Source organism: Halictus rubicundus, chromosome 7 (genome assembly GCF_050948215.1).
Source record: "Halictus rubicundus isolate RS-2024b chromosome 7, iyHalRubi1_principal, whole genome shotgun sequence".
NCBI classification, from domain to species: domain Eukaryota; kingdom Metazoa; phylum Arthropoda; class Insecta; order Hymenoptera; family Halictidae; genus Halictus; species Halictus rubicundus.
The window spans coordinates 1,478,517-1,494,779 of NC_135155.1; the positions used below are offsets into that span (position 1 = coordinate 1,478,517).

General features: G+C 34.8%; 2 protein-coding genes across 10 annotated transcripts in view; one reads left to right on the forward strand and one right to left on the reverse strand.

The window, feature by feature from the left end:
* Positions 1–783: 783 nt before the first annotated feature.
* Pex23 (tectonin beta-propeller repeat-containing peroxin 23) lies at positions 784–15,504 on the forward strand. Of its 6 annotated transcripts, XM_076791120.1 has the most exons (28): positions 819–937; positions 1,088–1,307; positions 1,397–1,539; positions 2,040–2,302; positions 2,380–2,562; positions 3,281–3,433; positions 3,512–3,604; positions 3,780–3,960; positions 4,053–4,276; positions 4,339–4,542; positions 4,673–4,848; positions 4,938–5,070; positions 5,150–5,376; positions 5,515–5,646; positions 5,738–5,894; positions 5,962–6,124; positions 6,504–6,607; positions 6,683–6,825; positions 6,896–7,244; positions 7,332–7,482; positions 7,612–7,808; positions 11,161–11,370; positions 11,446–11,547; positions 11,620–11,755; positions 11,824–12,015; positions 12,236–12,385; positions 12,719–12,876; positions 12,945–15,504. In XM_076791120.1, the coding sequence occupies exons 4-28, from the start codon at positions 2,078–2,080 to the stop codon at positions 12,993–12,995; spliced, it is 4,194 nt and encodes a 1,397-aa protein (XP_076647235.1). In that variant the 5' UTR covers positions 819–937; positions 1,088–1,307; positions 1,397–1,539; positions 2,040–2,077; the 3' UTR covers positions 12,996–15,504. The 6 variants fall into 6 exon arrangements, with proteins under 6 accessions (XP_076647236.1, XP_076647235.1, XP_076647234.1 ...); XM_076791119.1 differs by having other exon boundaries at positions 1,088–1,539; XM_076791121.1 differs by lacking the exons at positions 1,088–1,307; positions 1,397–1,539 and having other exon boundaries at positions 784–937.
* Slif (cationic amino acid transporter slimfast) overlaps positions 13,605–16,263 on the reverse strand; it is a 42,896-nt gene continuing 40,237 nt past the window's right edge. For all 4 annotated transcript variants that reach the window (XM_076791141.1, XM_076791144.1, XM_076791143.1 and 1 more), the window contains one exon: positions 13,605–16,206. In XM_076791141.1, coding sequence (XP_076647256.1) covers positions 16,085–16,206 — 122 coding nt within the window. In that variant the 3' untranslated portion in view covers positions 13,605–16,084. The remainder of the gene's footprint in view (positions 16,207–16,263) is intronic.

Genomic DNA, 16,263 nt, shown 5'->3' on the forward strand with positions numbered 1-16,263 from the left:
AATTTTTTAAATTAATAATAACAGTAGCTAAATATATGAAAAAATTTCAGATAGTGTTGATGACAATAGCTCATTATTAAATTAATATTCAAGGTTGGTCGCTTTTAAACTTCGATATGAGATCTTTATTTGTTCGAATTTTTCCGGATTTTCCATTTTTTACAACTAAAGTTTGCAACTACAAACTTGGAAAAAAAATAAAATACGTATCATTACAATTAATATTAGAGATTTTGTACACAAGATTTACATGTTAGTTACATATTTCATATAAAACAATTAAGCTGTACGTTCTAATCCTGGTTAAAAAAATAATGTGCGTTCAGTTTTATGCTAAAAGACTGACCGGTTCTGTGCCATGCTAAAAGACTGACCGGTTCTGTTCCAGGAAAGACTGACCGGTTCTGTGCCATGCTAAAGCGGCGATGTTACGAAAGTGGGAACGCCGAAACCCCGGGCGTGAGCACTCTCATTCCTCTCTGCTACCACTAACGACGCTGTCAGCAGATTTTAGTTCCAGTTGGTAATACAGGATGTGACACGAAAATGGTAATGGGGTTACGTGACCCCAGAAACGTGGGACACGAAAATGCATTGGATGTTAGGTCTATCCTGTACCTCGTCTGTGCCTAAACGATGATGCAGGTTCTGATTCAGGCTAAAAATTAGACTAGGGAGCAGCACTATACTGGGGACACTAAAACCCCAAGCGTGAGCACTCTCATTTCCTCTCTGGTACATATTTCCCTTAGCGTCGCGTGTTTGGGTGACAAAGTGCGACGCTGTAAATTAATGAATACTATTTCTTATTGGTTAGTGATTCGGTAACGTTTCGTGGCCGGTGACAAGGAGAAATACTATTGGATAAGTAATAGGATAATGAAGAGAAAAGCGGGACGCTAAGAAGGGAACACTGTACCTCTTTTATGAAAATTAGGTAACTTGCAATACATTTATTATTGGATTGTTGTTATAAATAATAAAAGAAAGATTTCAAATAATTCATAGTTTACTAGTGGTACCCAGGATACATTTATTTTATGTTTTAAATGAGAAAGTAACTGATAATTTTGGATTACATACTTAGATAAAATAATCAACGGAAAGATGGCTACCCAGTATGTAGCGGTATATACAATAGTCCTCGCTTCTAACAATACGTTATAATTGGTATATAGTAGCAGTGACAGTTGTTTGTACATTGTTACAAAGTCACGTTTTTTAAGATCCCCAATTTGTCTATTCAAATTGTCTGGTTTCAGTAATTAAATAGATATTGAACTAACATTTAGTCCCTGTTGCAAAATGTACATATATTATAATCGACGTAAAGTTAAATAAAAGGACAGCAAACCTCTAATCAGTTGTTCACGATTGAATTATTATGTTTCTGCAGGAAAACTATGTCGGTTATCTAACATTTCCTTTAAGACATAGTAGATAATCTGCTATTTCGTAAGGAAAAAGGTATTACCTTATATTTATACTGTTACTAGCATAATACCCGTTGAAACATCAACGGCTGGCTTATTTCTAGAGGTATGCCACTATTTTAGACTATAGGCTACGTTTACTGACATGTTTAATCTCGTATAAGCAACAGTTTGTCCAATAGTTGTACTAATTTGTTGTTGATTGTTATTGTTTAAAATTAAATATAATAAAATTTGCCGGCAGATTGGCAAAACAGTATCTGTGATTCTGCTGTGCTCTGTGCCAGTAGTCTTTACTAATTTAATTTTAACACTTGATTCTGAAGTATTTCTAGCTTTCTATGTCTTCTTTGTTTCGAGATATTTTGACCGTTACAGAGGACAGAGAAACTGGCTTTTATATATATAGATGTCTTATGTATATAAAATTTGATACCACTACGGGTTGATTCATTACATGTGCTATTTTTATCGATGCTTACTCGTTCTATGAAGTAATTATAATAAACATATTCAATCTTTGTAATTTAATTACATTACACGTTATTTGAACATTTATAACAGCGTCAAATAATATGTTATACTATTAAAATTGGTATGTTGCAGGTGAACTATATAGAACATTCTTGTGACATTACATTAAAATGCCAAGTTCACATTTATATGCAATAAACAATGAAGGACGTGTATTCGGACTATCAACAACTGGAAATATGTGGAGGGAGTTTATGTACCTGGGTCTTGAGTTCAAACAGCTGTCAGCAGTTCCACATTTCATGTGGGCTATAGGGGGTGATCGTCAAGTTTACGTACATGTACATGGTTTAGATGTACCTATAAGAATCAAAGAAGAAATATATGAAAATGAAGTATGTTTATTAAAATTAGACAATGAGTACAAATGCAATCATTTATATTGATATAACAATAGTGAATAATGTTCTAGCGTTGGCTTCCTTTAGAAGGATTCAGCGGAAGATTATTACCTACAGACAGGTACAACTTTTCTAATCAGGATGGTACAGTAGATCGTAGTAGAGACAAAGTGAAATTACCATCAATGGCTTGGCAATGGGAAGGTGATTGGCAAATAGAAACCACTTTGGATGGACAGCCATTGGATCATGATGTAAATATTATTAAAGCTAATAAACTAATTGCAGTTTTCAATCATTTTTTCTTTCTATATGCAATATGTTTCATCAAATAATCTTCATTTAAACTTTTTTTTTTACTTACACACATTGACTGCCGAACAAGTCAGTAAGTGTTTTATTGGTTTTGCCCCCAGTGCTGGACTGAAATTGTCCATGTTAGAATCACATTGTATATTTACATGTATATTTAAGTTTATAATACTAAACATAAAATATTGATATGTTTGCATGTAGACTTACTATTTTAAAGCACAATTCTAATATTAATTGTATTCGTAAAATTATGAATGTTATTTTTTGCGATTTTTACACATTTTTATCGCGTTCGGTTGCATCAATCAACTATAGCTACCACTGTGTTGTTGGAATGTTCAATACCACTCAGTAGTGACCACCATGGCTGTCAAAGTGTTAAGTTAAACAAAACTTCTTGTTTTTTATGTTAGATCACTATGTAAGTTCTATTCACCAACATTTTGTTAAATAAAGTCTTACCTTCTATGAAATTGTAAACACAAATATAGAATAATATATATAGATATACAAATAAATTTCTTTCTTTTTATCGTATTGTTATTAGAATTTTGTCTTTGTTGTTGTTTCTTATGGTTTTCTGTTTATATGTAGATTTGTTGTCAGTTGTTATTGAAACATAGATTTACGGTCACAGAGAATTTAATATTTTGATAGGGATGGACATATGCAGTTGATTTCCCAGCTGTATATACCACCAAGAAACAGTGGAAGTCGTGTGTCAGACGGAGGAAATGGGTTCGTTATCGAAGATATAGTGCCATGAATTCGTGGTGTGCTATTGCACCTCTTCACAAAGATGCGACAGAGGTAGTTTCTGATTTATAGAAGTTTGTAGTTTTTTTACATTACTGTAATATACATATAAAAGGTATATTGTACTTTTAGGAACCATTTATTGACATATCTGTGGGTGGAAATCAAATACCTGGAGGTAATCCTGGATGCCTAGTAGTCTGGGCAGTAACTGCTCATGGGAGGGTATAACTCTTAAAAAAATTTTTTGAAAGGAATTAATAAAGCATAGACTATTACATTAATTGTTAAAACATAATGTAAAATATAATTTTGGTTATTGTAACTGCACTTAACTTTATACATAATTCTAATTCTAATGAAATTAAATGACATAATTACTAGTGATTATAATGTACAGGTAATGTTTCGTGTTAGTACCAGCACTACCTGTCCTGAAGGGCAGAGATGGAGCTCTATAAAATTAGCAAATGGTTTTGAGGTATGTCAAATCAGTGTTGGAATAACTGGTCTTGTTTGGGCTGTACTAATGGTTGGCAAAGCATTGGTGCGTACAGGTGTTACTAGAGAAAATCCAATGGGTATATAAATTTTATAAAGTTTCAAACTTGGCATGCACATTTGTAACTGTTTCAGCAATCACAAATATAATATAATATATTTTATTTTATAGGGGATGATTGGGTGGAGATTGAACCTCCTCAAAAAGATTTGAAATTAGTACAAGTTAGTGTCGGTACAGATTCTGTTTGGGCAGTAACACAAGATGGTGGAGTGTGGTTTAGGAAAGGTATTAAAGGTGAAATATGTGGAGTTTGTGAACAAATGGCTGCTGGTACAGGCTGGGTGGAAATGCTGAGTAAAATGTCACAAGTGTCAGTTGCTCCTAATGATCAGGTAATTCAGTTTATACTAATTTTCATCGAAATATTTGTATTCATCCATTTCATTTTTATTAGGTTTGGGCCATTGGCCACGAAGATAGAAGTTTATACTATCGTACAAATATCACACGTTCAGAATTAACAGGTAAAAAATGGAGATTAATAAACGCACCGCTACAACTTAGTAGAGCAAGCAGTAATGCCAGTTTAACATCAAGTAACAGACATAGTATGTGTGGTACTCCTCAGCAACAGAGACATCAGAGTTGGGGGTCATTGGTAATTATTTCAACAAAATATTTAATGGCTATAAATATTAATTCTATAGTAAATGTTATATACATTTATTATATTTCGAGGTGTTTAGCGTTTCTCTGTTTTGTAATACTAAAATAATGCTTGTTTACAGAATCGACCACATAGTACTAGCGAAGGTACAACACTGATCAGGGAATGGGAAGAACAGTCACGATCGGCACCAACGCCAACGTCTTTGAAATTATGGCAACGATCAAACGAGGGCGGTACCAAGAATCCTCAGCAGACATCTTTTCAGGATATATACTTAAACGAAGGAAAGAAAAAGTAATACTCTTACTTGTTTTATTCATTTTCACGACGCGTTTAACTATTTTTTTTTTTTAATGTATTCTTACATATACAATTAAATATAGATCCGCGCATTCAATGGACATGGGTGATCTTACTGAGGCTAGCGTTGCAAACATAACTATATCAAATGAATCACTCACTAAAACTGGTGAATCCTTTGTAGTCTCTGGGAAAGGCATGGGCAGTACTGTTAAGGTTAATAAAAAAAATTAATTATCTACAGCTTTGTCGATTAAAATTAAAATTGAAAATTGAAAATTGAAAATTGAAATAGATTAATCCAGCTGCTTGGAGTCCTGTTCATTCCGTTGGATCTATGGTAGGTGTGGAAGCTCACCCAGAAACAGATGGAAGTATATTTGATCCTGATTTAACAAGCGACTCTGGTGTTTACGGAGAAGATGAAAGTTCTGGTGCAATGTATTGGGCTGAATGCGATGCTTCCTGGTGCAAAGTAGAAGCTGGGGCATGTTTTATGGACCCATCAAATCCTCCAAAATGGTATATTTAATATTTAAAATTATTAACCTACAACAGATGCGCTAACGTCCAATAAGGGTTGAAACATTTTATAATGTAGACCTCAAGTGTACGCACTAAATACGTAGTTAAATATGCCATTTATTTTGAAACATGTAGGATCGCAGATACTAATGGCACAAGTCACGGAGATATAGCAGAACCATGGAGAATACGTATTTTAGAAGAATTAAAGAAAAGATTACAAAAAGTAGAATATGATCCTTCAATATATGAAAAAGTTGTTGAAAAGTAAGGTTTTACTGAAACAATGCGATTATCATTTGAATATTTTCTACAAAAATATATTCAAAATTTCTTAATTTATAATAATACGTTACAGGTCGTCTTGGGTAAAAAATAGTGATGCAAAATGTAAACTTAAAGGCAGTACTACGTATGAAGAGTGTGTTATCGAATTAGAATGGATAAGTAGTGACAGTGGTTTCTTAGATTCTGGAACTGTAACCATTTTAAATTCAAATAGAACAACAACAATTGTAGGTTCATTAAATACCTTTCATAAATACTCAAAATCGTTCAAACTAAAAAATGTTTCGCTTTTAGGTTCAATTTCCTGTATCTGAAATTATGTGTGTAGTGTGCTGCAGCGAACCAGGCAGCCCAAGAATAGCAATACACACTCCTCGACTACCTCGTCTTAAAGTTCTTAGATTACAGTTCTTCAGTGACACTGACATGGAAGATTGGTTAAAACATTTAACTTCAGGTATCTTAATCCATAAGTTGAAAGACAAATAAAGTACACAGTAAGTTCTCGCTCATTGCACTCCCGACCAAATGCCCGTTCTTTACGCGAATCTCGTTCGTTGTATTTTGTTCGCGCAAAGTGGGAAATGGTAATTTCGTGGAAGTGTGCTAAGTACTTGCGAGTCATATCGCGACTGCGTTTCTTAATGTTGTAATTGATAACGGCTTCGATTTAATAGAGGAGGAGTTAGGTAGGAAATCGATATATGTGATTAATTGGACACCTCGTTCATTGCAAAAACCTCGAATCTTGCCTGAAATTCCGGTCTCGTTTTCGTGCAACAAGCGAGTCACCCACTGTAATATATTTCAATTCTAAGATTTTTTTGTACGTTCAGTTTCTTGCCAAATGAATAACGTGTATGGAAGACCAGGACCTAATTCAATTTGGACCACGACAGCATTAGGAGATGTATATGTGTATGATCCAACTGCTGCAGAGGCAAGTTGACAAGGCACACATAGAGTTAAAATAAAATAGTTTTCATAAAACGTTTTCCGTGTAAATTATTTCCAGGAAAATCAGTTAATTAACGATGGTTACATACAAGAATTGGACGTGGCAGGGAAAGAATTACCATTTGAGTCTATATTACAAAACGGTTTTGGGCCTGGTAGTTCCCTAAAAATTACAGTCTGCGTACACGATGATGCTGATAGGTAAATAAATAATTGAAACTACATTAACTCAATTAAACTTATTAAAAGTAATGAGTATTTTATTCTTCAGATTATCATTCAATCTTGTCTGTTATACGACAACATGCTTGAAACAAAAGACCATGGTGGATACCCATGATGTAGCTTTACACTTTAACCCACGACTCAAAGAGAACATAATTATACGTAATACATATCAGAATGGACAGTGGGGTGACGAAGAAAGAAACGGAAATAGCCCATTGAAAGCCGGTTCTGATTTCATGTTAGAAATTGTTTGCGACATGCGAGGATACAGAATACTTATCGATGATAGAGAATTTACTTTTTATAGCCATAGAATATTACCACAGAGTATCACTCATTTGAGAATCAAGGGGCTAATGACGTTATGTAGTGTAGTTTATAAATCTCCATCTGTATGTAGTTGCTTTTATATTAATTGGTAATTGTACAACTCAAGGAATAATGGTAACATAATGTTGCTTTATTATCATTAATTCTAGGTAATCATTGACCCAATTGCATTATTTTGGAGGCAGATGGGTGGACACTTGAAAAAGGTTGAAACTTGTCCTGTTGGTGTAACATGGGGAATAGGATATGACAGCACTGCATGGGTTTACACCGGTGGATGGGGAGGTTTATTTTTAAAAGGTAATACATTATACAGGGCGTGTCCCAGTTGAAGTTTCGCATGCAATTATTTCAAATGGGACATCTTGTATATAGTTACTGGAAAACAAAAGCAAGGCTCGAATTTAAATTTACAACTGATACATTTAGGTCTAGATAACAATACAGGGATAAACTCCATGGTAGACACTCATAATTATTATGTCTACGAAAATCAACGCTGGAATCCGGTAACTGGATATACTTCCCATGGTCTTCCAACGGACCGCTACATGTGGAGCGATGCAACAGGACGTCAGAAACGTACTCGTGAGAATACTAAACTGTTATCGATGCATTGGCGTTGGGTAAGAAGTAATAACTCTCCCGTCATAAAACTAAGTTTATAATTTATTCTTTTGCAAGCTCAATGATTATAAGTACTTAGAGACAGTTAATTTATGAGATATCTTAGTAAACAAAAATTACCCAGCTACGGAGGTAGAGGAAGAGTACCAACAAATGAGATAGATTTGATATTAACCTATTCTAATTTAGTAGTTTATATCGTATGTGCACTAAAAATAGTAATAAAAGTGGATTTATTGGGAGTTTTAAGTAGAATTAATATTTAAAAAATATTAGGTCAACACTGACTGTCATTAAGTATCGGTTTGATGAATTTGACAAATTTTAAAACACAGTTTGCGCGATTTGATGCGACCCGGTTGGACTCAATCATCAAAAATAGGATATACGTATTTTATGTGATTTCATGAAAAGGCCTTTATATGTATAACTTTAACGATTTCACTTTTAAAAAATAATTAAATTTGGTAATTATTTACAAAGTGGTTCTGTTCTCCGATTTTGATGAAAGGGTATAGCCGGTGAAGGAGGTCAAAAGTGCCTTTGAGTCAAATTATATGGCCCATTGGTTATTCGATAGGGCATCAAGAAAAAACATACTGTGTGAAATTTCAATACTACAATATCGATCGGGAGGATAGTTATGGGACAAAATCGAAAAATCAGTTTTTGGCCTATTTTCCCTAGTTAATGATGTTTAGAAATTCTGAGAAAAATCTGAGACATGTCAAGTATCCAAATACATACTCTGCAATTCGTTTCAGATTTTTAAATTGAAAATCCTGCTTATAATAAATCATAAACCTCAAAAAATCGAAAAAAATGCAGATTTTACATTGCAGAAGTTCTAGAGATACAAAATCTATGTTTTTACAGTACCAATATATTGTTACAGCTATTGTTCATGAATTTTTTCAGATTTTACAGTTTGGTGCGTGATAGTTAAAAAAAATTAAAATCGATTTTTTCGATGTTTTTTCCGCGAAAAACTAAGCTAACCTTAAAATTGTGACGTTTTATTTATTCTGTAAGTCCATTAGGCACGGATAAACCGTGAACATTTCACAGAAATAATTAAAAAATGAAATCAACTTGATTAGTATTTCTACTTACATCTGAAAGTATTAAGTATACTCCCAACAACCTGAATGGCTCAGCTCGTTAGGCTTTCGACTGTGAATGTGTTTTCTACTATGTACAGGGTGTCACAAAATTATATGTCACGGCCACCATAGCGTGATTCTACACCTACGATTTGGTGGAAATTGACATAAAAAAACTCCCCGCAAAATTGACTTTGACCTTGAAAATCAAGGTAAAAAAAACAACATTTTTTTGCATCTCAACCGTTCTCTTAAAAAATGATGTTGCATTTCTTATAATTTTTGCAGCTTCTTTATTTTGTAAATTTTTTACATCCAGCGACAATATATAAGTAAATAGCGTACTATTGACAAAGCAACGTACTATATTGGTCATTCCATGCCAAGTGATTATCGAAATATATTGTAGTACATGTGAAATTGGGGGGGGGGGGGGCGTTTAGTCATCATTTTGCCGGTTTAGAATTTATTTAGTGATTACAGGCCTTCGAAGTTTGTAATTTTCGCTCATTTTGGTGAAAATTTATTAATTTATTTTTTCGGTTTCTTTTTTTGTAACTACCACGCATCAAACTGTAAAGTCTGAAAATATTCGTTAACAATAATTATAACAGTATATCGGTACTGTAAAAATATAGATTTTGTATCTCTAGAACTTCTACATATGTATAATCTGCATTTTTTCGAATTTTTTGAGGTTTTTGATTTGTTACAAGCAGGATATTCCATTTAAAAATGTGAAACAAATTTCATGACATGTCTCAGATATTTCTCAGAATTTGGAAACAGCATTAACTGGGGAAAATAGGCCAAAAAGTGATTTTTCGATTTTACTCCATAACTACTCTCCCGATCGATATATAGAATTGAAATTTTATACAGTATGTTTTATGTTGATGCCCATCGGCCATATAATTCGGCTCAAGAGCACAGCTACACATTTTGAAGAACTTTTTGCGGTTGCCCCGCAGCACTTGCCCTCCCTGTGGGCCACCCGTTGAATGACTGGGCCCCCGCCCAAATCATCCGACGACCCCCGAAACCGCCCTTGGTGATCGAAGGAAGGGGAACCAGTAGGCTCCCTGCTTCTACCAGGCAGGGCGTTTCCGCCCGTGCTTCAACGCAGGCCTGCCTAACGATGGCTCGCGCAACAGATGTGACTGCTACTCCTCTTCGCCTGCTCGCGAGTAAGTCCCCACCATGTCCACTCTTATTTTTCCTTCGGCATGTACATGTACACGAATACGTAGGAGTTGTGCACCGGCAGGTGCACGGGTCGTGGGCCTCGTGCCGAAGGAAAAGTCGGAGTGGACATGGTGGGGAATGACTCGCGGATAGACGAAGAGGAGGAGGAGTCAGGCGGGAGGACAGGCTTCTGAAAGGCCATCGGAAGACCCTCCTCCATTGCGGCCGGAATCGAGAGTACGTTCTCTGTTCCGTTCCGCTACCTCCCGCACAATCCGTACGGCCAACCTGTGCTTAAAACGACATAGCAGTTTCCTCGAACTGCCTCCTGGCTCCTCAGCTAAGAGCACGAAGTGGCATCCGAAGTGCCATAGGCTGTCTAGGAGGAGACTCAGGAGCGTATCTGGTTCCCGATCTTGACCCGCGAACCCCCGACCGTAAACCTAACCCAAACCTTCCTGAGAGAACGCATTAAAGGGCCTAGCCGATTAAGATGGTCAAAACTGCCCTTAGAGGTTTTTCAATTATTAATGAACCATTCGAAAGCTGATCCAGAAAAACCCCTCTGAGCAAAATTTCAACCCTCTATCTTGCCCGTGAGGGTAGCTCAGCAAAATAGCATGTTTTCATATTTTTGAGAAATGTACATTTTTCCGATTTTTTTGAGGTTTTTCATTTTTTACGACCACAGTTTGCAAGAAAAAAATCTGAAAAAATTCTCAAAAATCTGTCTTCGAATCCAAAATATGCCACATTTTTTTCAGAATTTTAGGAAGCATCAGAGTGTGGGAAATGCGCGGAAAAGCGCGAAATCTAATTTACCCTGTAACTACCCTCACGGGCAAGATAGGGGGTTGAAATTTTGCTCAGAGGGGTTTTTCTGGGTCAGCTTTCGAATGGTTCATTAATCATTGAAAAACCTCTAAGGGCCGTTTTGACCATCTTAATCGGCTAGGCCCTTTAATCAAAATCGGATAACAGAACCACTTTGTAAATAATTACCTTAAATTTGTATAACTTTATTGGTTTAATTAAATAAATTAAATATATGTTCTTGAAACAGGTGTCAGACTGGATAGTAGATTTTCATACTCCCGGTGGTGTCGATAGAGACGGCTGGCAATACGCTACTGATTTTCCTTTTCAATACCATGGTAAAAAATTCTTTACTGACTATGTTAGAAGACGAAGATGGTTTCGAAGGTGTCAATTGACGTCTAGTGGCCCCTGGCAAGAGCTAGGAAATACAAAATTACTCGATGTTTCTTTATATGTACGAAACGTTTTAAAAAGTTCATAATACTGATGGTACAAATACAAGTAAATAATTCTGAATTCTTTTTATCAGGCAACTGGAAATCCTGGTACAGATGCGCAAGTGTACATATGGGCAGTAGCTTCTAATGGTGAAGCTTTATTTAGGAGAGGCGTTTCAGAATCATGTCCAATGGTACAAATGAAACATTTAATAAAGCAACAGTTTCTTTATCAAACATTGTAATGTTTTAATATTTATTTATAGGGGGTTTCATGGGAACATATACCAAGTGATCAAGCTTTAATAGGTATCTCGTGTGGTCCGGGTGGTCAAGTTTGGGCTGTAGGAAAAAATGGTTCCTCATATTGGAGATTAGGAATTTCTCTTGCAAAACCTACAGGTACAAATAATACAACAATTACAATTAACCTTCGTATTGTGAACTCATATTGACTCGAATAATTTTAGGTGTACAGTGGCAGAATGTTGAACCACCATCAGGTGCTCATCTAAAACAAATATCTGTGGGGAAAGATGTAGTATGGGCGTTGGACTCCACGGGTAAACTTTCTGTGCGTCGTGAAGTGCAACTAAACGTTTTCCCAGAAGGAACCCACTGGCAAACGTTACCTGCAATGCCAAACGATCCTATTCACATAGGTATCTAATAAATTTTTCACCAAACAGACCAGCGTTTCCCAATCTCTCGTAGGATCCAAGTAGTGTCCCTATAGACACTTCCTTGAATCTAGCAGGCTACTAATAATTTACGAGTATTCTGCTAACAGTATTAGTTATCAAATGAAATTATGCTATCGCTGCATTTCAGGTAATTAAATTTGTCTACTTAATTTGTTATACATATATTGAAAACTTTCAGACAAATGTAAGACTAAGATGCCCTCCCCAAAGGCTGTATTTCGTGGAAAACTCTGCAGATTACCCCACAAAACACGCTCTGCGTTGGGAAACGCTGATATAAACGACACACCTGTTTATTTAGACACATTCTCTGACCCCTCTGACATAGGTATACCTTAGGAGCGTTTGACTACGATGTAGGCCTTTTATTTTAGATAGATTTTCCAGTAAACTACTACTTTTTGTGTATTAACCCTTTTGATGCGAGTTTTGAGCACGGTTTTCAAATGACTATTAACTACAGGGTGTCCAATTAAATAAAATCTTCAAGTATCTTCTATCGTGGTAAAATTTGTTGAGCAATTACAGGCAGCGCAGCACCCAAAGGGTTAACCCTAGACTCGCCAATATTTCTGTTGTGTTTTGTTTGCATGTCCTACTCACTTTACAGTACATTACATTTTTAAATCTCTAACCGTGTTTCTTTTTTTTTTAATTTTAGATATGTCTGTTATAAACGCGAAACAAGGTTTTAGACATGTAGCTGTCGCTAGAGAACAAGGTCAAGTATGGGCGATTTCCGGTGCTGGAATACTTTGCCGCAGAATTGGAATCACTGATGAAAATCCAGCTGGAACTGGTTGGGCAACTGGAATTGGGGTAAGTCACTTTACTTACGTACAAACAATATGTTGAAGTTTGTCTACAATTATGATCACCTTTAACAGGCAAATTGGCAATACATAAGTGCAGGAGGACTTGTAAATAGAACGAATTAAATAATTCGTTTTTTAGATGACTGAAGATTCCTTTAATAAAATACATAAAGTATTATTATATTATTATATAGCAATGTGATACTCTATAGCTTTTTATTCTCATAGGAACATTTTTCACTGATATGAGAAGTCTATTCATGTTCGTACGAGATAAATGTTTTCTGTAATGTATAAGGCTTAGCTTTGCGGAGTTCATTCTATCTTGTGGTCAAAGCTTGAACCGTGACACATTCATAAAATAAAAACATTATCTGAAACGTACAAATAACAATACCGACTGTACATACGATTGCGTTTGCATGCAATACCATTGTTTTTAGTTGTATTGCTCTGTAACACGAAGTATAGATAGGAATGTACCCACGTAAAAGGAATAGTACCAGAATTATGAAAAGAAAATTTGAGAAAAATTTGTCTTCTATAAGCTTGCCACAAAATTTTGTACTTAACGTAATCGTAACCATTGAGACATTCCAAAGAAAGCTTTTACATAACTAATATTAGGTGTGCAAATAAATTCAGAGCCCTTTTCTGGCGACATTTAGCTTTTATTCATAAATGTAGTATACAAGATTATGTTTCGAGATATTCACCATTATTTTGTAGCTCTTTTTCCTATCTACTTGGTAGATTATAGATGCCTTTCCGGAAGAAGGATGGCGGTTTCCTAGCTATGAAGTCATCGATGTATTTTTCGATCTCTTCAATGGAATTGTAACATTCCCCGGACAAATTGTGTTCGAGGGACCTGAACAGATGCCGGTCTGTTGAGGCCATGTCCGGAGAGTGTGCCGCATGCGACATGACTTTCCATCCTAACGCATAGAGAGTGTCCCTCACCCTTTGTGCAAAATGCGGCCGAGCATTGTCATGTTGTAGGATTACGCGCCTACTACCTTGGTCGATGAAAAATCGTTTTCTCTTCAATTCGTTGTATTTCACTAATCATGGTTGGTAGTAATCTGCCATAATTCATCGGGCAGGTAGAAGCAACTCCTGCTGTACGACGCCCATAAAATCCCTCCAAAATGACAGTAAAACTTTTTTGTCGTGAATATTGGGCTTTGCCGTGGACGTGGAAGGTTTTCCGGGGCTGGGCCATGAGTTTCTTCGTTTCGAGATGTAATATAGGACTTGTTATCATCGCGCGTTATGATTTTTTGCTAGAAACTCTTACTTTTAAACCGAGAAAGCAAACATGCCGCTGTATCAATTTTACGCCTTTTGATTTCTCCACTCAGTTCATGAGGGACCCAACGACTGATCCAACGTGAATGTCACCTAACTTTTTAAGGTGAAGAGATATCGATTGCATGCAAGAGAGTATTTTTAATGCTGAAGATCGGCACTTTAATTAATTTTGTATAATTTAAAGTAAAGTTATGACCGATCGAATGAAAAAGCACCGAACTTATTTGCACACCTAATAGATAATAGCATAAACTATTAATTTTATTTTTTCATAATCATATTGATTCTACCAGATGCCTTGTGTAGGTATAAATTATTTTAATTGTTTCAGTATACAAAATTATTATTAGAATTTTATGATAAAGTTGAGACTGTTAGCGCAATTGCTGAAGAAACTGAAATCATAAAAAATAATCATACACACATTTTTATGTTAATATTTACAACTTTCTTTAAACTCAGCGTGACATTGAAGGACTGTTGAGATTCGAGAAAAAAAAGTTGCGAGAAAAACCGAGTTTATAGGAGTAGTTGGAGATGCGAGCAGTAACCAAATGAATTTTTGTAAATGTTTAATCGAAATTGATCGACTAATGTATGTTTTAATGAAATAGTTACTCATAGATTTTTTTTAAATTATATTAATGGTTTCTGTAGTAATACAGTAACTCTGTGTTAATATATACATATTTAAATAATCATGTCTTCAATACTCATTCAAAAGTAGCAAACGTTTACCTCCGCAGAATTGCTAACACAAGATGGTATAGATTTATATGAAAAGTAAAACTTTGCTATATTTGGATAATACATATTATTAGCACTTCACTACCGGAGTATATTATCATAAGCATTTGGGCTTCATTTTATTCTGAACGATATGTATTTGATTTTACATAATTGGTGATGTATCTTTGTTTTGCGACTGTTTAAATTGATGTATACAGTTTCTGTATTCTAAATCGCATAGTGATCCATAAAAGTGTTCGTACATGCAGATGAACTTTTATCTTATTGATTTGTAATAACATTTTTAAGTAATATTCCTACGTTGCTTGCAATATTATTGAGCAGTTTCCTTGAATTACTTAATTAATAAATTCACTATAGACTCCATTCTTCTATACGAATACTTTCGTAGATCATTATATATGTATTGTATTAGTTTAGACGGATTATTAAATTGTATGAAGGGCGAATTGAAATTTTCTTTCAAACAAATTAATTATTATTGTGTGCTATTCTGAACTGTATATGTACATTATAAATTTCATTAAATGTAATTCTTGTTATTAAATCTCAAATTATTGTTTGGAAATGCAAATATTCTTCAATTATTGTAAGAACTGTGTTTAAAAAAAATATACACAATAATTTAATATAAAACAATATATTTCTTCAGTGCGAAAAGCACTTAAACAATCAATAAACTTAGTAAAATTTCTGTAAAGAAATATGTACATTATATCAACATATTGCAGCATATAAATACAAAAAGGAACAAACAGGTTTTACAATATCCTTATACGCTATACAGTTGGTCAGAGCTTTTTACGAAATAAACGGTGTGGGTATATTTAAAACATTTAATATATATTAATATTATAACGCGCAATAATTTATGCATGTACTGATGTAAAATGACCAGTATATGACTGGCATCTTAAAGTTTCACGATAAGAACTATTTTGCATTATAGTAATAGTATGTAAAAAATATTCTATACAGCCGTAGTGTTAATGTCCTTTTGTCTTTTCAACGATTCGCTTACGTGAACTATGTATTAATCGTATTTTAATGTCGTAATGGTAATCACTTCATGTAACACCTAGGGCTTTCTCTGAGAAATTCTTTACAAATTAATACCGAACATATCACATCGTAGTTCAACATTGTTGTTAGAATCTAGTTACAATTCTAACTTGATCTGCGTATTTTCTTTTTATCATTTCAGCTTCCACCTTATCTCTTTTTCCTTGTTCACTGTGAGATAGACCATAAGAGAAATAAATAGCAAATCCTGCGAAAATAAATAACATTAAGAACAGAAAATTAATACGCTGATGAATTATCTTAT

Bases quoted from the DNA above. Each gene is read 5' to 3' on its own strand.
- Pex23 (XM_076791121.1), top strand. From the start codon at position 2,078: ATGCCAAGTTCACATTTATATGCAATAAACAATGAAGGACGTGTATTC. The intron at 4,849-4,937 runs GTAATACTCTTA...AATTAAATATAG, and splicing joins TTAAACGAAGGAAAGAAAAA to ATCCGCGCATTCAATGGACA. The intron at 12,016-12,235 runs GTATCTAATAAA...GAAAACTTTCAG, and splicing joins AAACGATCCTATTCACATAG to ACAAATGTAAGACTAAGATG.